This window comes from Monocercomonoides exilis, assembly GCF_001643675.1.
Source record: "Monocercomonoides exilis strain PA203 chromosome Unknown scaffold31-1199392, whole genome shotgun sequence".
Lineage (NCBI taxonomy): Eukaryota > Preaxostyla > Oxymonadida > Polymastigidae > Monocercomonoides > Monocercomonoides exilis.
Window position 1 is genome coordinate 38972 of NW_027150576.1, and position 26553 is coordinate 65524.

The 26553-nt window shown below is 35.2% G+C and overlaps 8 protein-coding genes across 8 annotated transcripts; 4 read left to right on the forward strand and 4 right to left on the reverse strand.

Moving 5' to 3' along the window:
* Nucleotides 1–2050: 2050 nt before the first annotated feature.
* MONOS_9156 (uncharacterized protein) lies at nt 2051–2356 on the forward strand (the record flags this gene model as incomplete). Its single annotated transcript, XM_067879625.1, has 1 exon — nt 2051–2356. The coding sequence occupies one exon, from the start codon at nt 2051–2053 to the stop codon at nt 2354–2356; it is 306 nt and encodes a 101-aa protein (XP_067724800.1).
* A 3177-nt stretch (nt 2357–5533) lies between these two features.
* MONOS_9155 (uncharacterized protein) lies at nt 5534–8375 on the reverse strand (the record flags this gene model as incomplete). The annotated part of the gene is made up of 1 exon (XM_067879624.1): nt 5534–8375. One exon carries the CDS (start codon nt 8373–8375, stop codon nt 5712–5714), a length of 2664 nt encoding a protein of 887 aa, XP_067724801.1. The 3' UTR covers nt 5534–5711.
* A 42-nt stretch (nt 8376–8417) lies between these two features.
* On the reverse strand, nt 8418–9323 carry MONOS_9154 (uncharacterized protein; the record flags this gene model as incomplete). Its single annotated transcript, XM_067879623.1, has 1 exon — nt 8418–9323. The coding sequence occupies one exon, from the start codon at nt 9321–9323 to the stop codon at nt 8418–8420; it is 906 nt and encodes a 301-aa protein (XP_067724802.1).
* A 2508-nt stretch (nt 9324–11831) lies between these two features.
* MONOS_9153 (uncharacterized protein) lies at nt 11832–12251 on the reverse strand (the record flags this gene model as incomplete). The annotated part of the gene is made up of 1 exon (XM_067879622.1): nt 11832–12251. The coding sequence occupies one exon, from the start codon at nt 12249–12251 to the stop codon at nt 11907–11909; it is 345 nt and encodes a 114-aa protein (XP_067724803.1). The 3' UTR covers nt 11832–11906.
* Nucleotides 12252–12390: 139 nt separating this feature from the next.
* On the forward strand, nt 12391–13160 carry MONOS_9152 (uncharacterized protein; the record flags this gene model as incomplete). The annotated part of the gene is made up of 3 exons (XM_067879621.1): nt 12391–12635; nt 12690–12772; nt 12901–13160. 3 exons carry the CDS (start codon nt 12391–12393, stop codon nt 13158–13160), a joined length of 588 nt encoding a protein of 195 aa, XP_067724804.1.
* A 1648-nt stretch (nt 13161–14808) lies between these two features.
* MONOS_9151 (uncharacterized protein) lies at nt 14809–15090 on the forward strand (the record flags this gene model as incomplete). Its single annotated transcript, XM_067879620.1, has 1 exon — nt 14809–15090. One exon carries the CDS (start codon nt 14809–14811, stop codon nt 15088–15090), a length of 282 nt encoding a protein of 93 aa, XP_067724805.1.
* Nucleotides 15091–18332: 3242 nt separating this feature from the next.
* MONOS_9150 (uncharacterized protein) lies at nt 18333–22942 on the reverse strand. Its single transcript, XM_067879619.1, has one exon. It carries the CDS (start codon nt 22910–22912, stop codon nt 18833–18835), a length of 4080 nt encoding a protein of 1359 aa, XP_067724806.1. The 5' UTR covers nt 22913–22942; the 3' UTR covers nt 18333–18832.
* Nucleotides 22943–24969: 2027 nt separating this feature from the next.
* On the forward strand, nt 24970–26109 carry MONOS_11591c1 (uncharacterized protein; the record flags this gene model as incomplete). Its single annotated transcript, XM_067864134.1, has 1 exon — nt 24970–26109. One exon carries the CDS (start codon nt 24970–24972, stop codon nt 26008–26010), a length of 1041 nt encoding a protein of 346 aa, XP_067724807.1. The 3' UTR covers nt 26011–26109.
* Between the last annotated feature and the right edge of the window lie 444 nt (nt 26110–26553).

A 26553-nucleotide genomic window follows, 5' to 3' on the forward strand; every position in this document is an offset into this window, starting at 1 on the left:
TTGCAGATGATGAGCGTGCAACTGCTCACTGAATCAAGAGGGAATCTGTCAAAAGGAGACAAAAGAAAGCTGAGTCAGCTGGAGAAGATTCTGAATGAAGGCGAATAGGGGAACAAGATAGGAAACAGTCCGAGCGACAGGATTATGCAAATAGCGATGAAGATGGACGAGATGGGGAGAAGCAGAATTCATAACCATTGGAGAAGAAACGACAGTGATGACGACGATTCAGACAGAGACTTTGATGGAGATTTGGATGAGATTGAAATGCTTGTGAAAATGAGGTAGTTGGAGTCGGATCGTTTACGAGATAATCAAAAAGAAGGTTCGTAAACAGATAGCGAACAAATTGAGAAAGACAGAAGATTATGATGAAATTTTATACTTGGTTGAATTATTTGAACAATTGTTAATGAGACGATAAACTATTGAAATGGAAAAAATAAATAAACAAATAAGCAAGTCGATGCGTGTCATCAAAATCTGATGAACGCAAAATGTCTGCAGTGATACGTATTAAGTGGAACTGGAACAGTTATCTTCTTCATCTTCATTATCTTCTTCATCTTCATTATCTTCTTCATCTTCATTATCTTCTTCATTATCTTTTTCTTTTTCTTCAACGTCATCGTCTTCGTCTTCTTCATCAGAAAGAATAACAGCTTCCTTCCTTCTTTCATCATCTTCAAAATCCCATTGGCAAACATTTTGAGAAAAAGTGCATCTTGGTTCATTATCAAAATTATCTGTTTCTTCGTCTGTTTCTTCTTCGTTTCTCGGGATTTCAAAACGCTTGCACTTTTCTTTTTTCCCTTCATATCTTCCAAGAATAAGTGCAAGCGTTTGTTTCCCAGTGGGAAATGACAAGCAAGAATACTTCTTGCTTGTTGCTTGTTTCTTTGCTTTTTCGAAAGAAACAGCAACCCTCACTTCACTCCATCTTGTATTTTCTTCTTCGTTGTATGGAGCAGCGAAAATTCTTCCTTCTTCGCTGCTCCATAAAAGATTTAATTTTAAATCTTTAACCCTCAGCTTCGGTGAGACTCTCACCTGAAGCCGAGGGGTGTATGGGAGGAAGTGCCTATTGATTGAGGCACTTCCTATCTCATCTGTTGATGAGTCAAATCTTTTTTTGAAAAAAGAGATTAGCTCATCAACAGATGAGATGTCCTCTCGAGAGTTCCGCGTTTCTCTCGAGAGGACCCCAAATTCTCCATCCACTTCGCTTTTTCCGTGACCTTCAGCAAAGAAGGAAAGCGAAGTGGATGAGAATTTTTTTAAAACAGAAGATGAAGGATAAAGAACAAAGTGGAGGAATGCTCCATTTCGAAAGTGTGGGCCACAATCAGCCCACACTTTCAAAGAGGTTATTTGTTTAAATTGATTTTTTGTTTTACTGAGGACTGTTTCAAGGCAGTCAACTGCGTATCTGCTGTCTTTTGATAAAACAGTTGAAAAGAAGTTGAAACAATTTTTGACAATAATGTTTTTTTGAATCATGAAAACAATTATTCCCAGATGAGAGACTTCTTTCTTTTCATAGAAATCTCGAGATATTTGAGTTTGTCTGATTGGAAGAGTCCAGTTTTGTTTGTAGTCAAGCAAAACCAGAATCTCACTTTCTTTTAGCTCATCAAGATTTTTGTTGAACTTTTCTCTTTCTTTCTTTTCAATAATTTCGTGCTTTTTCAAGATTCTTAATTCTTCTTTTTCTTCATCTGTTAATTCGATTGTTTTCATTTTTATTTCCAAACAATTCTTTCGATAACACAGATTGCATATATCTGTTCTGTTTTTTGCTTTCTTCACGTGTTTAGACATTTTGCAAAAATGAGAAAAACTTATATTTAGACCTGTTTCTTTTCTCATATTTTTCCAAAGTTCATATTTTGTTGAAAAGAAAATTCTTTCTTCATTCTTTAAAAAAATTCTTCCATCTATTTCATTCATCAAATTTGTGTTTCTATTGATACAATCTCGTTCGAATATAATACGGTTTTTTCTCTGTTCTTCTTTTGTTGTTAGTGAAGTTGTTTCCTTAGAGATAAATATGGTGGATGAGGCAACTGGTGCGGATGATGTTAACAGTGAGACAGATGATGCAGAAGATGTGAATGAAGAAAATAAAGCAGATGAAGCAGACGAGGCAGATGAATCAAATGAGGCAGTGGAGCGAGCTGGTTGTGCTGCTAAGGCAGAAGGGGTGAATGAAGAAAATAAAGCAGATGAAGCAGACGAGGCAGATGAAGTAGACGAGGCAGTGGAGCGAGCTGGTTGTGCTGCTAAGGCAGAAGAGGTGAATGAAGCTGATGTTGAATTGATGTTGCATTTGTTCCTAATTGTTTTTTGTATTTGATCATGATCGATATATGGATATTTAAAAGTGTTTGCATGTGAAGAAGATAAATTTGTTGAATTGGACAGTTGAAATAAAATGGGTGAAGAAATGTTCTCAACTGTCAAGTGTGATGGATTTTTCAAAAAATCAATATCATCATCTGACAAATCAATGAGTAACTTTTTGTTTTTTTTTTTGAGTTTTACCACTTTCAGTTGTATTCCGCTTTAACCACCATTCACAAAATAGAAAATCATAATTCGATAAAGCTGAATATTTATATTATTTTATTGAAGTTAAAGATGTGAAGTGCAAACGATTTCTAACTTTTGGTAATGCTTTTCTTTCACTGTTTTGAACAGAGTAACCGTGAAGTTTGAGCATCCGTTTTGCATGGTTAACATTATTTTTTGTGCAATTCCATTGAGAATTGCGCAAATCTTTTTCTGTAACAGCATTCAAAAACGACTCCAACAAAAGAATCTTGTTCTTTTTATCAAGAATGTCGTATAACAAACCGGAATGAAACAGCAAATTGTTAAACTTTTCTATCCATTGAAAACGATTTTCAAAATTATTTTTTAATGACTGATAATACTAATAGATACAACCATTCAATGCTTCATTCAAATACTGCAGTATTTTGTTTCCTTCCAAAGAATGTTCCAAAAAATATTGAATGAACAATTTTTCTTCATGTTTTGCACAAATTTGTAAAAATTTGAAAAGTTCTTCACATAGTTGAGATTTCCTGCTTGAAGATAATTGCGAAAAAAGCATTTTTTAAAAAAAAAATTTCTTTATTAATGGGAACGGAATGATCAACATTTTTTGATCATTTTTGATCTAATTTTCAGATCAGTTAAACGTTTGCGACTTTTCAAAAAGAATTACCCATATAACCCAATATTGATTAGTGTTCGGTTTGCTGTGAGTATTTTTGTGATGAATTTATCCTTTGAACAGTTGCTCGTGTTTATAACTTGTGCAGAAATTAATTTGAAGCAATGTGCCACTGATATGGTAAGTTTTATGTCTTCTTTAATTTATAATTTCGTTGGTATTTTTGTTTTTACTATATTTATCGAATGATGCAGTATGAAACTAATTAAAGGTGAAAAGCCAATAAGAAGTTGATGAATATGAGATTTGCATCGAAATGAAGACTTCTATTTTGCATAAAAATGAAAATATGAAATGGAACTTTTTCGCAACTCTGCGAAAGAAATGTTCATTTATAATTATTTATTTTTTTGTTTTCTACCAATATTTGAGGATTAATTTTCAATTTCACCTTTTTTTAAGTGAATATCTGTATGCAATATTGTTAAAACTTGATTTATGTGAGTATTTTATTAATCTGTATCAAAGAGTTTATTGTTTTAATTAACTGTTGATTAGTTGAAATTCTTTCTAATAATATATATTCATGCTTTTTTTTATAATTCATTCTTTGCCGTTATGTTTTTTATTTTGTGAGTTTATTTTCATGCTATTTACATCTTGTTAAAGAAGAATAAAACTAATATATTGTGAAATATGCATATAAATTAAGAATATATAAATAAAACAATGTTCAAATAAATACACGATTTCATTTTGATAAAGAATTTAAATATCGTTTCGTTTTTCTCTCCAAAAGCATTTGAGGTCAATTAGAAAAATAAAATTACTTAAAATCAGTTGTATTTATAAATTCTGATGCGAAAATGAATAATTTATTTGTTAAAAAGTTTGTAAATGCAAATCAAAAAGATAAACGACAACATTCACTCAGTACATTTCAATAAACTTTCTAAATATCAATAATAAATAAATATAGCTTCTGAAACAAATTTTTCAATTCAAAAAATCTGAATTCTTCAAAAGTATTTATTTATTAGGCATCAAACGAGTGAAATTGATAATGCTAAAAATAAAAGTTGAAAATCAATATATGAAGCGGAAAAATTGGTGATATACAAACTGTCAACGTTGTGGATTATGTCTATACCAAAAAAACATCAAAAAATCAATGTTAAAACTAAAAGAAGGAATTTAATTTAACAGTTGAGCTCAAAAATGAAAAGTTTGGCACGAGTTATTTTTAAATAGCATGGTTTGATCGACATTAAAAAAGGACAGATCAACATTCTTTGGGACAGACTGTAATGTTTTAATGAAAAATCAAGAATTGGAAATGTCCCTTTAATACACCTATGCCTAAATACTATCAATATTCTGTAGTTTTAATGTTATTCCAAATCTCGCTTCAATACTCGTTTGTTATTCCTAACAAAAAAAAGAATGATACCACATAATATTTTGTTTATAAGTCCAAAAAATATCATATCTTCATTTTGTTTAAATATCTCACGATTTCTCGTGGTTTCAGTTTCTGAAATTGTCTCGATGTATAACAAAGAAATATTTCCAATAATTATCTAATAATATTTTGTAGCTTCTGTCCTTGATATTATTTCTTCACAATTCGCGGCTCTCTGTTCGACATTTTCAGCTGTACGCAGTCTTTGTTTCGAATGATGTATTTCGCACTTTGATCCATGCAAATTCTTCGATGATAATTTTTCATTCTTTTTTGTTTCAAAAATAGATCTAATTCCTTTCCATCGCCGTCTCTGTATTTTTTGTCACAGGCTGTTGCTTCTTTTTGTTGCGGACAATTAAGATCAACTTTGAATTTGAGTATTGGCCATGTTAGATCTTATACCGCCCATAAATCGTGATCAATACTCATAATCGAGGAGCAAACCTGCTCCTTGCGTTCGTAGATTCGCTCTATTGCGAATCATTTCATTTTTTGATCCTCACTGCAAACAACCAATTAATTGTTCTTTTCAAATTAATGATAACAAAATTATTTCGAATATTTCTTTTCTGAAACTTTTATTTTGGAGCCGAAATATTCAATTTCAATTTCATAAAAACATTTATTAATTATTTTTCATAATATCTGTTATTCTTTTTGAAAAGTCACAAATATTTAATTTTCAAAAAAATCAAAAATTTCATATCTTTATTAAATTTCTGTTTCAGATCACAAATCTTCAAAAGTATGTATGAAATAGCATTATCAATTTACAGATTCCATTAAATTAAAGTTTGATATTTGTAAACAAAATATTAAGGAAAACATGAAAATTTTGATTTTATTGAGAATTAAACATTTGTGACTTTTCAAAAAGAATCACCCATATATTTGAGTGAAATGTTTGAAATGAGGTTAAAATAAATTGGAAAAGTTGAAATGGAGGAACTAACAGAAAATGCAAAAAAAAGAAGAAGAAAATGAAAATATAGCAAAAATGAAAAACAATATTTTAAGAATGAATACACATGGAAAAACAAGAAGAGCCAATAATCAACCTCACTTTTAATCCTTCATTTCTTGTCCCTTGTCATCGCTCTCTTCATTTCTTGATCTCTTTTTCTTCACAACAACAATTACAATCACTATCACCACAACTGCTACCACAACGATAATCGGAACGATAACAGCAACTGCAATTACTCCAGAATTTCCCTCTGATTTGTTTTTCTTTCCCTGGTTCGGCTCCGACTCTGGAACTGGCTCTGGCTGAGGCTGAGGTTGTGGCTCTGGATGAGGCTGAGGTTGTGGCTCTGGCTCTGGCTTTGGATCCTTTTTTCCTTTTATATACTTCTCATACACACCCTCAGGCTCTGATTCTGCATCTTTTGCTCCCTCAATCCACCCAACAGTGGAATCATCATAATCATTCGCAAACGCAAAGGCATCTTCTTGTTTGCAGAACTTTTCGAAGTCTGGAGCAATGATGAACAGAGAAGTTGTTTTTGAGCCAGCTGTGTTTGAGCTGTCGATCTCCAGGTTGTGTTCTGATGGGAGTTTCAGATTCGATGTTGCCTTAGGCATCTCAATGAATATTGCTCCTGATTTCCCTTCTGGTGCTGAACACGACTTGAATGAGCATTTGCTTGACCTTCCAATGGCCACTCTTGATTCTTCTGAACTGAGGGTGATATCCAACCCTGCTGCTGCTCCTTTCTCCGATTTCACTTCATTCATGTTCAATCCTTCGATTGACACCTTCGAAGATGAATCGCTCTTATCTCTGATGCTGATTGCTGCTCCACTTTCCAAGTTCACTTTGTTGATGTCCATTCCCCTCAATGACACCTTTCTGGCTCCTGAAAATGAAAATGGTGATGATGAAAATGTCACAAATGAGGTCTCATCTGTGCATTTCACTGTGTCCATTTCCACACTTCCAGATGTCACACTCACAAGACTGCTTGTCAAGGAACTGTTTCCATCATCATTTGAATTCATTCCTTCTTGTGTTTGTGATCCAATTCTGACAAATCGACATGTCGATATTTTCAAAGATATTGAATCATATCCAGCACAAATTAATAAGTCCCAGTTCTTTTCTGTTGAAGAGAATTGGAATGCCAAATACTTGAATTCCACAGTTTTCTGGCAAGAAAAGAGAATTGATGAAACAGAAACATCACAATTAATTGCCACTTCTGTATTTCCCTTTCCATTGTCATTCACTCCTTCAATTGTTATTCCATAGTTGGCTGAGAATATGATCCCTTCAGCCTTCACAGGATCTGCAGTTTTGACAATGTCAATGAAACATTTTCCACTTTTTTCTAAATAATAATAGGCATCGTATATGCTATTTATTGCAAATTCAACATTGATTCCATTTCCATTCCCTCCATTTTTCACAAATGCTCTTTCCATATTTTCTGGTATTTGAGGAGGTGCATCGAAAAATAAAGCTGTGAAATCAAAAAATTGATCAATTTCTCTGTTATATCCAAGAACATTCCACCTATTATCCAATCGCTTGTAATCAGCTGCAAAACTTAACTTCATTGAATCTGCAATATCCTTGAACAAAAAGTTATCATTCATCTCCAATAATAGTCCAGTATTTCTCTTTTCTCCATTATAAGCAGCTGAACAGTTCTGAAAAACAAGATTCTTTCCATCTTTTGGCCATTTAAGTTGAGATGCAAATTGAATGTTAGGTATGTCCAAATATATTCCTCCTGAATTTCCATTTGTACAACTGCATGAAGTGAAAGATGAAACTCCTCCATCTCCCACTGTGAACGTGCTTTCACTGCTTTCACCATAAATAGATAATATACCATAATCTCCAGCTTGACATTCAGTGAAACTGCAGTTATTCATGATAACATGCAATTTATATAAATAATATCCAAATATATAAACAATTGCACCACCACCAGAAATTTTGTTCAAACTCATATTTTTCAATGAAACTGTTTCTGAATCATGGGAATAAAAAACATTCCTGGAGAATGATACAATGTTGCTGTCATCAACGCATTCCACACTGTCCATATAAAAATTTCCACCATCAGTATACACGAGAATAAGATTAACAAATTCCCCATTTAATGATGGATGGACAAATTGACAATTACTAATTGTGAGATTCGAAGAACATCCATGAATCAGAACATCACTGTTGGATCCACCTAATGACATCGGATAATGGAATGCCAAGTACTTAAATTCAGTATCTCCATTGCAATAAAATAAATTTCCACCTGGGTTCACATCACAATCAATTGCCACCTCTGAATTTCCTTCTCCGTTTTCGTTGACACCTTCTATTATAATTCCACTTGCAACTTCAAATGAGATGGCTTCGGCTTTGATAGCTTCATCTGTTTTGACAATGTCGATTTTACACACTCCATTCTTATTCAAGTGATCGTATGCTTCGCAAATACTACCTGTTGCTGATTCAACATTGATTCCATTTCCAGTTCCGTCATTTTTGACAAACACTGTTGTGAAATTATCTGGCTTTGGAGGATCAAAATATGTGCAAACAAAATCAATCTCTTTCATCATATCGTTATTGTCATATCCAACAACGCTCCATCTGTTATCCTTCCGAGTGTAATCAGCTGCAAAACTTGCCTTCATTGCATCTGCTGCATCTTTATACAAAGAACCATTTTTCATTCGAATGAACAATCCAGTATTTCTCTTCGAACCATAGAACATCGCTGAGCAATTCTGAAATATCAAATTCCTTCCATCTTTTGGCTATTTCAGTTGAGATGAAGACATGATATTTGACATTGATAAATAGATTCCACCAGATTTGGTATCGTATCCACTGCTGCTGCAAGATGTGAAAGACGTAACTCCACCATCTCCAATTGCAAATGTGCTTTCACCGTTGTAGCTCGAAACGTATAATATTCCATTACTTCTTGTTTGACATTCAGTGAATGTGCAGTTATTCAAAGCCATATCTAATTTGTCATAATATCCTCCGTTTGTACAAACAATTGAATTAGAACTTGATATTTTTTTCATCGTCACATTCGTCAATGTTACTGAATGAGAATTAATGGCATAATAAACAATACAAGAAAATGATACATTTTGAATTTCATCAACACATTCAACATTGATCATATATAAATTCCCACCATCCACATATACAAGACAATTACCCACAGTTCCCCCGTTTGATGTCGGTCGAATAAATTGACAATTTCTAATTGTCAGATTGCAATTACTTATACAAATCAATGAATCATCTGATGATCCTCCCAAAGATAGAGGAAAATGGAACGCAAAGAACTTATATTCTGTATCTCCATTACATGTGAAAAGATTTCCTTTTGAATTCACATCACAATCAATTGCAACCATTGTGTTTCCATTTCCATCGCTGTTAATTCCTTCAATGGTGATTCCTTGATTTTTGTTGAGAGTTAATGTCTCTGCTGTAAGTGCAGTTGTATCATTGATAACATAGATCTTGCAAGCTTCTTCTTCACCTAACAGATCATATGCACTGTTCAATGATTTCTTTTCCTGTCCGATCGCTGTGCCAGTGTTGGTGTCACTTCCACTTTGCTTCACGTAAACTGCATATATCTCTGCTGCATTTACTGTTTGTGCTGTTATCGGTGTAAAAATTTGAAAAACAAAGATCATGAGTTTTGATGTTTCTTGAACTACAACACAAACGATCAACACAACCTTAATACAAGCATAAACCTAACTCAATCTATGGTTGGGATCCAATTGATGAGTATTTTATATACTTTATCATCATCATTAATATACTCATATATAAACCTTTTCAATTTATCTCTCTTTTTTTCAAATAACAAACAAAACTGTATTAATCATAAGTTATCTCCCACTTCTTGTATTATGATTTTGAACAATCTTATGACATATTGTTTATAAATTAACAAAAATATAATTTTTCCAATCTTTTCACTCACACAAGAAACCTGAAGTTTTTTTTTAAAAACCAATAATATCTCACCATTTTTAATATTATTTTAATCTGTATTTGATAATTCAAACAAGAACATATCTTTGGATTTCTTGACTATTCATGGAAAAATAAAAACGACAACTGATTGGCATGGATGATATTCATATAATTCTTAAATGATCTATCAATAATTGAATTGAAGAAATGATTTATTTATTTTGAAATATGATTTTTTAATAAAATATGAAACCTCATAAACAACAATGAAGAGAATTCAAAAATACAATACAGATTCAAAAAGGAGTTTTTAAACGATAATTGATTTGTCACAATTTTTGAAAAATAAGAAGTATCATCGAATGACAGTCATTTCAGAACTTCATTCCAATGTCAAACTTCACAGAGTTGGACAACCCAGAGAGTTTTCATGAAGCCCTTGAAACGTTTCTTCCATTTGAAGCAGAGAAGAATGAAGGTCTTATTGCAGTCATTTGCTCCAGTGACAGTTGTTGAAAGCTGAATCTCAAGATAATTGATGATATAACAGTTTATTCAAAAAAAAGGACTGCAACTGATACAAATGGTAAAATATATTCTGATTATTGTTTATTTGGCTGTCTTATTCTCATATTTTTTGTAGGAATTGTCTGGCAAAGAAACGAATTTGAAAGAAGTCTTTGAAGAGATAGAGGATGAAGAGAAATGAGGATTTGAGTGAAATGATGTATTGAGAACAGGAAATGTTTTGTGAGGAAGGATATCCCAGATAACAAAAGACACAATCGTGATGAAGAGGGCTTTCTCATCGCATCATGAAAAATCAGTCTTCTTTGAGAACTTATATGTTTTGGTGTAAATGAAAAGCAATGTGAAATGAACACTTCTGATGGCACTTATGAATGAAAAAAAGAAGAGAATGTCATTGCTCATTCGATCACTTTTTCAAAGAAACAGAGAAGAATAAGAAATCACTATCAAAAAAACAAATTGGAGTGTTGATCAGTCATTTCCTTCAGCTTTGGATCCACTCATTAGGAGATCTATCAATTCCAAATGGAATGTTTATGAGGTTGTAAAAACAGAATTGGAAAGTTTTCATTGGCTGTTTCTTCTGCCTCTATTGAACAAAAAAACAGACGCAATCTGTCCAACAAATCTCTCAAAATGGTGATTATTTTTCATTGTTTTGTTGCTTATCTTTCATCCTTTTTGATGACTTTTGAAGAGCTTCAAAGACAAAAAGATTTCATTCGAAATTCTTCTTTGAAAATGATTCTTTTTCTGACTTGATGTTTATTAACAGAATGTTGATTTCTTTTCACATTTCCTTTTTGGATGTCAAACTGTCTCTTTTTCAAATTCGAATTTTTAATTTGTTTTTTTCAGATGAATGACTGTTTTTTTGTGTATTTTCAATGATGATGAGTGTTTGTCAAAAATATGAAAAAATTAATATTTTGTCAGAATGAAAATGAAATGATAATTTTGTCAGTGCTTTTATCAAAAAGGCTTCAAATGTTGATGTGTGTGCAGAATAGTTTTTTTGAATGAAAATTGCATTTGCACATGGTAAATATCTTTCCGAGAAAAAGAATCCAAAAATTCAAATAAAGCCATTGGAATGCTCGCTTCAATGTTTATTTCTCACTTTTGATGCTCTCATTTATGTTTTCTCCATTTTTCTCTCAGCATTTTCTCTCTCTCATTTTTTTTTTATTCTTCCTCATCCCCCAGCTTCACCGAATTGATCCCCATCCCGATCTGCCCTCCCTGATACGTCCCTCTCTTCAGCTTCGTCTTCGCTGCCCTGAATCCTTTTCCCCGAGTCTGCAGCAGCTTCTCCGACGCCTTCTTGCCCCACGCCTCGCCTTTCATCTCGAAGCTGTTGTCTGCCAGCCGCGGGTCAGTAATCACATACTTGGACGGAGGAAGGGGGTGCGGCGAGAGGGAGAGGGAGAGGGAGAAGGAGAAGGAGAAATGGAAGGAGAAGGAGATGATTCGTTATTGTTGGCTGAGGATGAGCTGGGAGCAAGATTTGGGTTTGATATCATTTTGTTGTTGTTCTTCTTTTCTGAAGAAGAGGTGGATGAAGAAGAAGATTCTGATTCTGAATCAGAAGAATCAGAGGAAGAATAAGAAGAGGAAAAGGAAAAAAAAAGAGGAAAAGTCGGAAGTTGAATTTTTTATGTCAGAATTTTTCTTCACAGGAATTCCTGCCTTTTGCTTCTTCTCATTCTTCTTCTCTTTCTCTTTTTTCATATATCGACTCTTTGTCTGAAAAAAACCCTTCTTCATGTTTTCCCTTTGCTCGAGAACGGCGAGCTTTCGCGACTGGTTGATCTTTCTGATCCGAATGTAGATGCTGTGCTTGTTTCGCCTGTAGGACTGGTATCAGACGTGGTGAGGTCTCTGAAAAAGCTTCTTGTGGCTGGCGCAGCTCTGCAGTTGTCTCTTTGGTCAATGCCTTTGTCTTTTTCGTCTGTTTCGCCATTCAGAAAGCGGAGAAGTGAAGAGAAGAAATCTTCAGAGAATGATAATCCATCATCTTCATCTTCGTCATCAGCGCCTGCGATTGACCCTTCGGATGCATCTGCGGTGGCTGCGTCATTCACATCGGCTGGAGCGATGGACGACATCGAGAGGCGGCTGGGGTGTATGAAAATCACAGACAGTCGTTACTGAGGGAGAAACAGACGCTTCGAATGATTTGTTGTGGCTCGGCGGGCGGTGCTGTATGGGGGTGTTGTGTGTGCGTACGATGTGGCGCTTTCGGCGATGCTTTTGGTTCCGCTGGTCGCCCCGCTTCCGTCGCTTGCAGCGTCGGTGTGTACGAAGTCGGGGAGCAAGCGGATCTTTGCAGCTGCAGATGTGAATGCTTTCCCGTCGATCTACGATCTGTTTGACCAGTCGCTGCAAATATGGTGTTCGCCGCAGTCGAGGCGTGTGGCGGTGAAGCTGGATGACGAAGTGATGAGGCGAGGGGTTGCAGTGTGCGAAGTGGGGCAGATTGTGGAGAAAGGGTTGGAGGTAGTAATGCTGAGGATCGTGCCATGTAATTTTCTTGTTAACAACAGTTGTGGTGTGTATGATGGAGGAGGAGGAGGAGGAGGAGGAGGAGATGAAGAAGAAGATGAAGCGGGAGAATGCGAAGTCGGAGGTTGTGAAGAGATGATCGGAGTCCAACATGCCACTGCAAAGGATCTGACATAACAATCAAATTACGAAGCGGATGAGCTGCTGGTTGAGCAGATGTAGGAGAATGACAAGATCATCCTGACAAATCAGAGGAAGATTCTGGTGCTGAGCAAGAAGAACAACACAGAGGTGAAGGGAGTGAAGGAGCAGCTGGTGGCGATGAAGGAGAAGACGAAGTGCGTCTGTGTGGGGATCAGCAAGAGATTAGAGAAGAAAGAAGTTGGGACAAATGGAAGAGGAAGTGGAAGAGCAGATGCAACGGAGCAGCAGAAGATGAACAAGATGGAGAAGGAAACGAAGATGCTGATGGCTCCGTCGAAAGTGCATGTGCAGACTATAAGCAAGCATAAGGAGCTGTTCAAGGAGGTGATTGAGAATCAGAAGACTACGCTTGCGTAATAGAAGCAGGAGCAGAAAGAAATGAAGGCGTCGCATGAAGAGACAATGGAATAGCTGGTTGTTGGGCAGTTGAAGGAGCTGGAAGAGTAGACGGGGAGTGGAAAATTTATTGGTGGAAGGGAATGTGTGACAGAGGAGAAATGAGTAAGTGAGAGGGATGGGACGAGGATGAAAAGGAGGAGGAACAGAAACGGAGGCGGAGAATATGAGGAAGCGAAGGAGGGTGAAAATGCAGAAGAAAGAGATGCGAGCGTGCTATTTGGGATTCCGCTGTTGCCGTGAAAAGAACCGAAGAGAAAGGACGAAGATTGGAGGTAAACAGAAGTTCCAATAGAAGTTAATAAAAAGGAAGGGAAGACGAGTGTTGTGCAGCGGCTGTTCATGCTTCTTGAGCAGACGACAGACAAAAGAGACTGGGAAGAGTCGGAATGATCTGTAATGAAGTTTGGCGGAACGTGGGCAGAGTTGTATGATGCAGTTTGTGTGCCTTTGCCGGTGGGGTCGACAGCAATGGAGCTGCTGATAAAAACAGTCTCTGAGTAGCTGGAACAGGTGGAGAACAGAATTGAACATATGCTTCGGATGCCGACCACGAAGCGGTCATCTGTGCTGATATAGCGGCTGCAGTCGTCGCAAGTGTGGAAACTGTTGTGGATTCTGTGGATATTCGGAGACAAGATCGCAACAGGCTTGTGTGAGGGCAGCGCTGTGTTAGTGGAAGATGCTGTTACAAGGCTGTGGCTTGGAGACTTTGTGAACATGTGGCTGGGGTAAAAGCACGCGGCGCAGAAGAAGAGTGAGGCGGTGCGGTGGGAGATGATCTAGGGGATCGAGCTGTTTCGTAAAAACTTTGCGGAGGTGTGGTTGTTTGTGAAGTGGGTGCCAGAGTAATTTGCGAAAGGTGAGCTGTATTTCTTCCTGCACTGAATCACGGTGCTGTTTGAAGATGAGCAGCAGCAGCAGACGATGAAAGAGAAAGAGGATTTCCTGATGGCTTCGTTCCAAATGCGTTTAAAGTGCATCAACGCTGTGCTTGATGGGGTATCGGAGAAGAAAATTCAGATGTTTTTTTGGAAGTTTGAGTGGCTGCAGCCGGGAAGGTGGATGGAGACGCTCAGAGTTTCTGGGGTTTTTGCAGAACTACAACAGAGTGGAAGCAATGAAGCGGAAAGAGGCGATGAAAGCGCTGTATGATGCGATACGTTGAGGCTTTCCATCGACTTCATCGATTTCATCTTCATCAACGATATCATAGTCACCAGGGGCAGTGAGAAGAGGGATCACGTACTCAGAGCGGGGCCTCTTCTGTGTGTGTTATCCGCAGATGCCACAGGCGCTGTTGCTGCAGATCTTTCTGGATGCATTCAGAATATCTGGCTGCTGTCTGCCGTAGTTGGCGTCGGTGCTTGAGGAATGAAAACACAATGGCTTCCTCACACTGTATGTTATGCATCCAGATGTGTGCGATGCTGCCAACTGCAGATCTCCTCTATTTCTATCAGAGAACAATGTGGTTGTGAAGACGGTTAGCCGGAGCTGGATGATCGGGTGAGGATGCTTTCGTGGTGTCAGAGGAGGCATGGCTGAATCGAAGTGTTGATGTTTGTGCAGTCGGCTGTGAGTGATGTTCCTGATGGTGATGATGCTGACAGAGCTGATACGTCCGCAGCTGGGGAGGAAAGAGGTGGAACGTGCAATTTTCTTTGGGCTGCCACTTGGGAACGGGCATCGTGTGGAGCTGTATCACGAACCGAAGACATTGAAGAAGGAGCAGAAGCTATGCTTAGCTATGTTTCTCAATTACGTGCTTCGAAAGCGCAGGACAAACAAGTTCTGATGGAGAAAGAGATGGCGATAAACAATATGCTCCAATCCTTTTAGTGAGCACTGGATGTGATCGATCATTTGATTAGCCTGTCAGCTTTATCTTCCTAATTGTCATTCTCTTCTTTATCTTCTTCTTCCTCTTCTATCTCCTGTTTCTTGTCGCATTCATTTTCTTTCAAAGTATTTTTTGAAAGAAATAAATATTTAGTCAACATTGAGAATGTTAAGTCTTCTTTCTTCATATTTCTAAAAAATAATAGAAAAGAAGAAGGAGGTAGAAGAAGAAGGAGGTTGAAGAAGAAGGAGGTTGAAGAAGAAGGTGAAAAAGAAGAAGGTGAAAAAGAAGAAGGTTAAGTATTTTCAAATTGATTTTATTTCATATTTCGGTATTTTTCTTGAAGCAAAAAAAAAGTTGATGATGAAAGTGAATCAAACCGATTTCATCCTTTCAATATTTTCCGAACACACATTTTTGAAGGATTCAATATCTGAGCGATAAATATGCTTGATGAAACTGAATCTGTAACAACTGGAGCTAAATGATTAATTTCTAAAATTATTCTTTTTCTCCTTCTGATATAATTTCTTCATCTTCTTCAATTTTTTTTTGTACTGGCTGCTGTTAGAGAATCAGACATCTCCAAAAGTCTGAGTAAAAGTCAGTGATTATGATTCTTGAATCTTTCCAGATTTTTTTATAATGGCCATAATATATGAGGAAAAGATAAATTCGAATTGTTACTGAAATAAAACTACAGAAGATGTGATTGAAAATACCTGTAATCAACGTGATGAGATTTATGTTGAAGGGAAAAATAAGAGATCGTTCGGCATTGAAGCTGTATAAGCAAGATAGATTTCAACGAATTGGCAAATAAATAATTCGTGTTTAATATTCATTGAAAAAGATGATTCTTGAATTGACGCTCGCCTTTGAAAAAGATTCGTCCCATCTGTGTCTATATAACGCTCTCTGGGCTCTTTTGTCTTTATACACTTTTGTTCCCTTTGTGATTTTCCAAATAATTATTTTGTCACGGCATTATCTTCTTTTCAGTAACTTCTTCGCCTTTGCACTATGGTTCCGTTCATCTTCTCTGAAACTGTCCTCAATCACTCAATTTCAGAACTATTTTTCTCATTCCTTCCCAAAAAATATCCATTTTTTTCGCACTCTTCATGCCTTTTTCTTGAACTAACTGTTTTCCCTTCTTTCTCTCTTTCATTATCTTTCTTTTTCGATTCATTTGAAAATAATAACAATCATCAATAAAGCCATAATTTATTATTTCGAAGATATTTTCTTTTCCTCAACGACAATCCATTCTATTATTCATGATAAGATTCAAAGATTGAAAAGATAAAAACATTCAAGAAAGAATATCCCATATTTGAATTGTTTGACAATTGAGATAAAGATGCAAATATTTCATACGAAGGTCTAGCAGTTTTTTATTTTTTCGCTATCTCTTTCTTTTTATTTGATGATAAATAATTTAACAATCTGATTGCGTGGAAAAACTAACTTATATTTTTGTTGAATATTTTTTTTTTCGTTACATAAGTCTCTGTTTACAGGGAATTTTTCTGGTCTGAAATTATTCTTTTCTTTCATGAAATAGTGATTTTTCATCAACTTTTGCAGAATTTGTTTCTGAACTTGAGCTCTGTACAGATGCAACGCTTAACCAGAAAATGGACGAAATATGTGAAGTGATGGAAGAAATGAGTGAAAATGAGATTTTCAGTGTTGCAACTACAGAATTGTTAGACCAAATTGATAAAATGATTGAACAAAAGAAAATAACTCTTGAAAAAGTGTTTTCATTATTGAAACGAATTAAGTTGTGGGAAGTATTGGATTATTCAAAGAATATGATATTTGAAGAGTCGCTTTTACGTAAAAGATTTGAAAAAATGATCGCTGAGGAAAAAAAGAAGAAAGAAGAAATGAATGCAAAGCTTCTGACTGAACTTTGCGAGAATTATCTATCTTTGTCATTTACGAATAGCCGCGGTTTTAAAGAAATATCTAGCATTTGCCTTCCTTGTATTCTTAATGATGCACTTGAAAATGAAGAAAGTGGAAAAACTCAAAAAGATATTGAACTTGCTTTTGTGGCTCTCGTAAAAGTCAGTCTTGCGAGGGTATGTTGCAAATTATTTTATTTTTGATTAAATTATTCTTTAACTTGTTTGAAAAAGAACTTAAAGAAAGAACAATATATGAGTGAGATAACAAGAATAATCAAATATCATCAAGAACATCGTAATATGACGAAACTTGCATATCAATGTGCTTGGCAGTTTTTGACAATCCGAGTTTTTCATGACTGTGGATTGAAAAGTACAATAATGAGTGAACTGAATTTTTCAAGTGAAGTTGTTGGAGAATTGAAAGAATTGATAGAAAGTGTGGAGTGGAGAAGAAATGAATTCAAGTTAAATGAAGTTAGAAATTCTCGGGTTGTGATGAAATGGTTGCATTTATTCATGATTTTTGATTTTCAACAATTACTCCAAATGTGTGATATTTGTAGACTTATTGCATTGATTGTCTGGTTGCATAACGAAACAAAATGCATCCATGAAGATATTGCATCGCGTTGCTTGTCTGCCATTGTGAGTATTGCGAAATACAAAAATATAACTCTTCACAGTTTATTGAGCTATGGAGCTGTTAATATGTTTTTGTTTGTTTTCTTCGAATCAACTTTGCACAATTCAACAATAAAAAAGTGTTTGGAATTTTTAAAAATACTTTTAGAAAAATTAAATGGGGGGATGGAAGAAAAAGATGAAGTTGATGATGATGAAAAAACGGAAAAAGTGACAAGAAGAAGGATAAGAGAAGTATTTGAGGAAATGGGATTCGAAGATATTACCAACAGCTTTTTTGAAAGACCAATTGAATTGAATAATGATTTGAATAAGTTAATTGGTCTTTTTGTTTATTTTGCACATTGTTAAACTATTGATTGAAGTTCAAGAAAAAGTAAAATTGAAACTTTCCCAGATTCTCATCATCTTTTTCCTTGTCATTTTTTTACAATTATTTTAAATGCTCTCTCAATTAATCAAAATTTTATAATCTCACAAAATAGATGAAGAAAATTGTGCACAGTAGAATTCTTTTTTCTTAAATGGCATTCAAAAGAGACAATTTTGTGTTCATCTAAAAGTCTGAAATAGACTTTGTGGAAAAGGAAGCCAGTCAGTTTTCTTCAGCTCCACGTGTTTTCAAGAAGTGGAGAAGAAATGTGAAAACGATTAATCTTGAAAAAATGAAAGTGTTACAAATCAAAGAAACTGTTTTGGTTTTCTTTCGTTTCGTTTTTCTTTTTCAGATATTAACGAACTCTTAAAAAATATTAAAAAGTGCACAAATTTATCAAATAAATTCGTGAAATTTATTTTAAAAATAAATATATATTATTCATAATACGGCACTTAGAATTCAACAAATTTTTAGCCATGAACAAGAAAATAGTAATTGTATCTCTCCTATTTTTGAAGTTCTCTAAATATCTTTTAAATGAACCGTACATTACAGTATATTCAAACCAAATAATCTCATAAATTCATATTCTTTGAATTTTTCATCTATTTAATTGGAAGGAATCCGATTTACAGATAATTGAATGTTCAAAAACTCAAAAATACATAACTGTATAAAAATCAAAGCAATAAACAATGGATAAATTTGAAAATGAAGAAATAAAATAAAATAAATATTTTCAGAAAAATTTTCACTCATTGGGTAATCAGAACAAAAAATTTTATTTTAGCATCCTTTTTATCTTTCTCGAAATTTGCTCCCTTCTTTAATTTCTTTGTAGTCTCTTCGCTTCCTTCTTTTCACAACACACACGACAACCACCACAATGACAACCACAACAACTGCAAATGCGCAAGAAGAAGCTATAACTATAATCAGCTGTGTTGTCGTTAATTTCTTCGGATTGTCCTCTTTCCGCTTCACCAAAAACCAGTCTTTTGTGTGCTTCTTTTCATTTGCAGTTATGCCGCTCGAATATGACAAACGGCACACAACCGAAGTTTGATCATCTCCATCCAGAAGAGCCTTGGGAATCTTCACTTTCATTTCTGCCTCTCCCACAAAGTCTGTCACTGGGCAGTCAACCCATTTCAGCTCTTCTCCTTTTCTTTCTTTTGCAGCTTCAAATGTCAATTCACAAGGAAAGAGACAGCTTCCATGAACAATTCCAGTCACTGTTTCTTCCTCATTTTCTTTATCTTCACCATTTGCTTCTCTTTTTCCCCTGTTTGCGCCTTCAGCATCTTTCACTATCGTCACATTCTTCAGCACAGGAGAAAAGAAGAGAGAGTCCATTTTTTTCGCTGCTTCTCCGCTCGCATTCCCATCCGCAATCATTCCAAACGGCTTCCCTTCCGTCCCGTCGCTTCCCTGTGCCAGAGATATAACACAGACAGAAGAAGGTTGTTTTCCTTTAGCTCGAATGTTGTGCCTCAATGAAGGGAATTTCTCCCAATCCGCATTAATTGGATGGTTGTTTGCAAAGCTGCAGTTGCTCAGATTCAAGGGACTTCCGTCTGTGAAGATAACTCCCTCGCTGATGTTGACAAACGAGCAGTCTTCAAAGACTGTTGTCGGAGTCTCGTGAAGCGTCACAAGCCCTGAATCCCACAGGCACAGACCATTCTCTGCCTCTTTTATTTTGTTAATTGGCTCTGGTTTTGTCTTTTTTCCTTTCATCTCCAAAAAATATTCGTTCTTTTCGCTTTTCTCTTCGTCAGCTCGTCTCCCTTTGTTTGTATTGCCATTTCTTCCGTAAATCGCAAGTTGCTTAAAGTTTCCAAATTCCTTCTCAATCACTATCAGCTTGTATGGCAACGGTTTTCCTTCTCCTCCTTGGACGCTTTCTCCTGTCAGCTCTGTAAACCACGGTCTAAGCACAACATCAATGATGGTCAATTGATTTTGAGTGAAGATCAAATTCAGTGCTTCTCCTTCAACTGCATCTGGGTATTCTATATCAACATGCCTGAATGTACAAGAATAGCGCCAGTTTTCAAATACTGCCAGTGATTTCCCTGCGTATATCTTTGATTCAATATGAAGCGTTCCGCGATTCGGCTCTGCATTTAACAATGAAGACGAAGATAAATCAGGTGCTGAAGCGAATGTCATTGACTGCTTTGTTTCAAATGGTTCGTCTACTGAAACCATTCCTATAAAAAGCATCATAAATGCCTCGTTTAGTATATTGTGCTTTGTTCCTGTGCTGATTCGATCGCATGGCGCTGTTTTGCTTCCGCAACTCTTTCCGTTGCTTGCTTTCTCTCCTCCAACAAAAATCCTGCTCGAACGATACGGCAGTCTGTTAGCTTCGTCCGTTAAAAGATCGATAATATTTGCTTCATCGCCTTTCCTTTCTTCCAAAAGTATTCCATTCGGCTCTCCATAAATCTCCTCCATTTCAAATACAAAGAGTTCATCTTTCAATTGCTCTCTTCCAACTGGAAGTGACAAGAAAACATATTTTCCTTCTTTTGCTGCACAATCAACGAAATTCAAATTTTCTAATGATAATTTAACTGGATCAGTGACGCCATCGGAGACTCGAACAAAAATCGCTCCTCCTTTTGATTCTTCATTTCTGTCTAATGTATTCACTTCCTCATTGCTCGTTGGATTTCTGACAGAACAATTTCGAAAAGTTGTGTGCGAAACTGAAAATTCATTGGCGCTGTTTCCAACTTCCATATATATGCAGCCTCCTATTTTGTGTTCCACCGACCAGCAGTTCAGAATTCTACCATTTGTCACAGAAACTTGTTCGCATCCCTCCAAAACAGTCACAACAGACTGTGTTGCGCTTTTGACTGAAAGCTTATTGAGCAAAAAGCCGAAGAATATAACTGCCTTTGCTGCTTCGCAAAGAATAATTGCAGACGAAGAAATAAAGTTCTCGATGGTTACGGTAACTAAAAATAATGTCCCCGTCTTGCATTCTATCAAAGCGCAGTTAAGCTCTTGCTTTTCATCAGTCGCTGTGATATTAACATCATAAAGCTGGGCTGATGTATCGTCTCCGTCTGTAACAATCAGCCCGTTGCTTCTTCCGCTTGCTCTTGTCGTGTCCACATTGATTTCTGCTTCATACAGCAGAAGACTGCCTTGCTGTTTCAAGTTGAAAACCCCTTCGCCTGGAAGCACCTTCGTTTCGTCCAGAGCGGTCGTAATGGAGATTTTCCTGACATCTCTGTTTAAAACTTCAATTTTGCACCCTTCTATTGTTATTGGTTCGATGTCGTATTTGTTGCAATCTTTGGTCGTGTAAATGCGAAACAGCCTCCCCGTAAGACTGTTCTCAATCGCCTTTTTCATCGTTTTGCATGGCTTATTCCCTTCTTTGCCGCATTCATCGTTGTCCACTCCATTTATCGCGTCAACATCCACTTCGAACGAGTTGTAAGCCAGCCAATCGTCGTGTATGATTGATGTGGTGCTTGGCCTTTTCACGACAACTCGCTCTTTCTTCGTTGAGCTAATGCATGCTGCATCAAAAGGATTCTTGTTCATCTCAGAATCCCCCTTGCAGAGGATAACCACGTCGTTTGCATCTATTTTACCCTCATTTTTTGCAAAGAAGCAATCCTTAAAAAAGATTCCGTCACCTTTTATGTTCTCTTCGTCCAAAGTCAAATAAACTCCGCCTCCAGACTTCGCTGTGCATCTTTCAAACGTCACATTATTGCACTCAAATCCTGCCATTTGCGTCAACTCAAGTACATACAGCCCTCCACCTCCTTCTGCGGCCACGCAGCTATAAAATTCAACGTTTTCCAGTTTCACTTTCCCTTTCGTCATCCCAATCATCATCCCCCCACCTTTTGTAGCCTCCCCATTCCTGAATGTTGTATCAACGATATTCAGCTCACTCTCTGGATGCATTATTTCAAAATAAAGGCTGCTTCCCTTTTCTGACAAAGGCGATATTGAAGTAAATGAGCATTTTGAAATTGAAATCTCAACTTTTTTGTTTTCCTCGCTTTTAGCCTCAAGTATCGCAGGGCCCGCAGTTTTTCTGTTAGCATAATCAAAGTAACTTCCTTCCAGTGTAAATGATGATGGAAGTTTCAGAGCGCATTCTTTGTTCAATGTTGCTTCACCAAATTCGAAGCCTCTCAATTTTTGTAAAGCAGCATCTTCAGAAATATGCAAAATTGCTCCATTAAAGTTTTTGAAATTTGATGATAATATCCAATAAAGCTTGTCAATTGAGATTTTCCCTTCCATAACACTCAAGACCGAAAAAGGCAATAAATCTTCTGTCCATCTGTTTAGACTAATGCCACAGTCGCTAATTGTTAAGTCTCCGTCAAAACCTCTTGAAAGAATAATCGCCGATTCCTCGTCTGTTTCCGTTGAAGATTGTTCAGTCTGAGGTAAAATTAGATTAAATGTCAAATGTTCCAATTTTAAAATTTTTTCGTTTGCAATATGGAACTTTCCTTTTTCCACGAGATCTTTCAAGTCAAAATCAAGTATTCCTCTGGTGTTACTGTCTACTCCTGAATCCATTGTTAAGCTGAACTCTTTGTTAAATAAAAATTCATATTGAATTTCTGCAAAATCAACAATTTTAATAGATTTGTCCCCAGGATCATCTCCAAGTCTTTCAATTCCTTTTACAACCGATTTGCATGGTTCGCCTTCGACTCCACAGTTGGGGTTCGAATCGTCCCCTCTGTCGGAAATAAAAACAATTGTTATTGGTGCTTCTTGAACGCTTCCTCTTTCAGCAACAAGTTCTCTTTCCGAAAAAGTTTGATTATTTTCGTTTGTGTTTGAAAAAGCGCTTGCAAATAGTGCTATTATAACAAACATTTTCGGTTCAATCCAATGTTTTGATCAAGTAACTATAATTAAAAATAATCCAACTTTTATTTAAGAGTCATTTGATTGAGAACAATATGGCAAATTTTATATAGAAATTAAAATTATTGTGATATTATTTTCGAAAATGTATTTCATAAATGTGTTAGTGACTTATTATCAAAGAAGTACTAATAATCTCGCTGTTTGAGTTCAAACGTATAGGAAGAAATATTTTAGCTTTATGAATTGTATTTAATGTTATATGGGGCAAAATATTATGCTTCAAGCATTTTCATTGAAAAATTATGAACTTTTCATGGACTTTTTGAGACCAAAAAACATATTAAAAAAGGGTTCAATTTTTGACATTCGTGAAATGTTGGAAAACATTATGTTTTTTTTTTTTTTTTTTTACGACGATGCCTGTTGAAGGAAATGAAAATCAAATTTGTTTTGAAAACATATGGGGGAAAATAGGAACTTTCAGGTTTTTTTTTTGCACCAGTCATTGAAAAATTGCTTCACTCATAACTTTATTTAGCATTCTCAGAATTCAAAAAAAAATTTGATTTTCATATCTAGTTAACAGGCATCATTGATATAATAACAAAATGTTTTGTGTCATTTCACGTATGTCAAAAAATGAACACTATTTTATTAAGTTTTTTGATCTCAAAAAGTCCATGAAAAGTGCATAATTTTTCAATGAAAATGCCTGAAGAAAAATATTTTTCCCCATATGTTATTTCAATATTTTTATGTTTAATGAATAGGAAATTGATGATTTGAAAAAAATAGAAATATAAAAATACAATAAAAATATTCATTTTAAGGTCATGATTAAAATGAATAAAGAATCAATTAATCGTCGCTCCAATTTGATGCATTAGCACCATCAGAAATCTCATCACTTGAAGAATTGTCATCTTCTGGAACAGAAATATCATCAATATCATCTATATCAGGAACATCATTTTCGATTTCTTCTTCTTCTTCTATGATTTCTCTCTCATTTTCTCTTCCATAGACGATATATCCCACTATATTCAAAGAAGATACTTTCAAAGTTTTTTCATACTCCCCAAAAAATGATTATTTCCAATATATTTCTCCCTTATGCCATGCCTTAAAAAAAATTCTCAGATGAGACCACATTCATTCTACTGCATTTGTGTATGTCTACGAAATTTGATCCACTTTACACTTTGAATGATTAAATGTTGGATGAATGAAACCATGGGCATAGGTGTAACTGCGTCCCTTTTGCAATTCTTGTTTTTAACAATTAATTTTATGATGCTTGAAAAGCAAAAATTATTTATAAACTTTTGTATGGACCGATTTTTCGTAAAACTTTTTGTTTGTCGTGAAAAAATTTATTTTAAAAATGACCCATAAATATGAGTATTTGAATAAAATTTTTAAAATCAAAAACAAATAAATCCTGAAAAATATCTTGAATGTCTCTAAATGCATTGTACACTTATATTTGTTTGATATTTTCACGAAAAATATAAATTTGAAATTTAATTTATTTATATGCAATCATTTGATCAAACCCATATTTTAATTTTATTTATTTGGACAACTTTAATTTGACGGTGCGGGTTATGCAATGTTCGAACGTATGTATTTGTTGTTTCTATATGTGATCATTATCAAATGCAAATTATACCAATTGTGTTCGTGTCAGAATATCCTGTTTCTGCTTTTTCAATTGCTAATACAAGTTTCAAAGAAAAATCTTTGCTTTCAAAATCTTTCATTTCATAAAATGCTGTTGTACAATTGACACATTTATTTTCTTTGCACAAGACTGAAATGTGAAGCCAACATGTATTGCAAAATGACAAAATCACGTATTCAACAATCTGTTTGCAATTTATTTTGTTTGGAACATTTGTTATTTACTCTTATATTTCGTAAAGTACAAGGAAAAGATCATTCCTTTAGGAAGGAATGCAGGAGTTTTGATATTGATACATAGAAGCTAAATTGAAGGGGCATTATCAGATAAGAGCAAAGAAGGAGGAGCACTGAAGATCGTTCTGAAGAATGGAGGATTTATGGCACTTGAAAATAGTTCATTTGTTGGATGTGTTTGTCAGAATGGGAGTGAGGGTGGAAAAGGAGGAGGGATTTATCTGGATTGCAGCTCAAATGGAGAAGCATTTCACCTTTCATCGATATCATTTTCTGAATGCTCAGCAACAGTTGGGAAGAACATGTTTGTGAAGAGTGGGAATCTGGTGAACAGTGTGAATACAGAACGTTTTGCATTTGATTGCACAGATTACGTGGAGGATGGGAATGCATTTGTTGGAGAAGATGGGATTTGTGGAGAAATGGATCTTCGAGTGTTTCTTGTTGAAATGAAGGGAATGGAGGTTTGTGTGTCAATGGAGGGGTATGACACATTGGGATGTGGAAGTGAAAAATTCCCATGTGAATCGATGAAAAGTGGAATTGACCACATTGACATGAATGGAGGGGAAGGAGAAAGGAAAGTGAAGGTTAAAGATGAAGGGATAATTGAAGATATTTATTCTTTCACAGATGCACTTGCGATTGATGGAAGTGTGATTGATGAAGATGAAACCAAACACAAGCCTGTTCAGTTTAATGAGAGAATCAAAGGGAATTCAGCATTTGCTTCATCTGTTATTTCTTCAACTGCCTCGCTCATCTTGCTGTCTTTGAAGTTACAAATTCCAAGTCAATTTGCACCAATCATGAATTCATTGATATCATCGAGTAATATTCTTCAATTTGAAAACTGTTTATTTGAAATCCAATCATCAACGACCATTCAATACTCATTGATAACCACAACCAGTGGAAGTTGCACATTGATAGGATGCAGTTTAATGGGATCTTCATTTGTCAAATCACCATTGGTGATGGCTACTTCTGTTTTATTTGAAAGCAACAACTTTTCAAACATTAGGAACACTGGAAGTGGTGAAGAAGGAGGCGTTGCAAAAGTTACATTAAAAAATGATGAAAATTTGGCTATTAAATCAACAAATGCATCATCTTGTTCACTTTCATCGGGCAATGGAAAAGGAGGATTCATGTATTTGGATTGTCAAAATTGCTTTGTATGAAAGAAGTTCTGAATTATTTTCATTCATAATTTTATTTTCCGTTTTTTCTCACTTCTTCACCCAATTTTTGTTTTTTAAGATAAATGCGATTTCAACAAATACAAGCAATTAAAAGCAGTTTTGAAAGATAAAGAAATATAAATGAATATTATTTGCTTGAAAAAGTGAAGTGAAAGTCACAAAAGCGATCAATATTGTGAATAAAAAGATTAGGAACACCAACACTGGATATTCAAATATTCGGGATGTGAACTTCACAGTAACATAGGGTTGAACAACTAATAAATATAAAATCACAAGAAATAACACAAAAATAAAAATGATTCAAAACTTGATAAAAACAAACAAAGACATACATATATATTTAAATAAAAAAACCATTTCATATGATTTATAGCATGACTAACGATTGTTAATAACATAATGTTCACAAAATGATTATTTACACTAATTAAAGTTATCCAAATAAATTAAATTAAAATATGGGTTTGATCAAATGATTGCATATAAATAAATTAAATTTCAAATTTATATTTTTCGTGA

What these genes read in the sequence shown, in the direction of transcription:
- MONOS_9150 (XM_067879619.1), bottom strand. Translation starts at nt 22,912, where the DNA reads ATGTTTGTTATAATAGCACTATTTGCAAGCGCTTTTTCAAACACAAAC.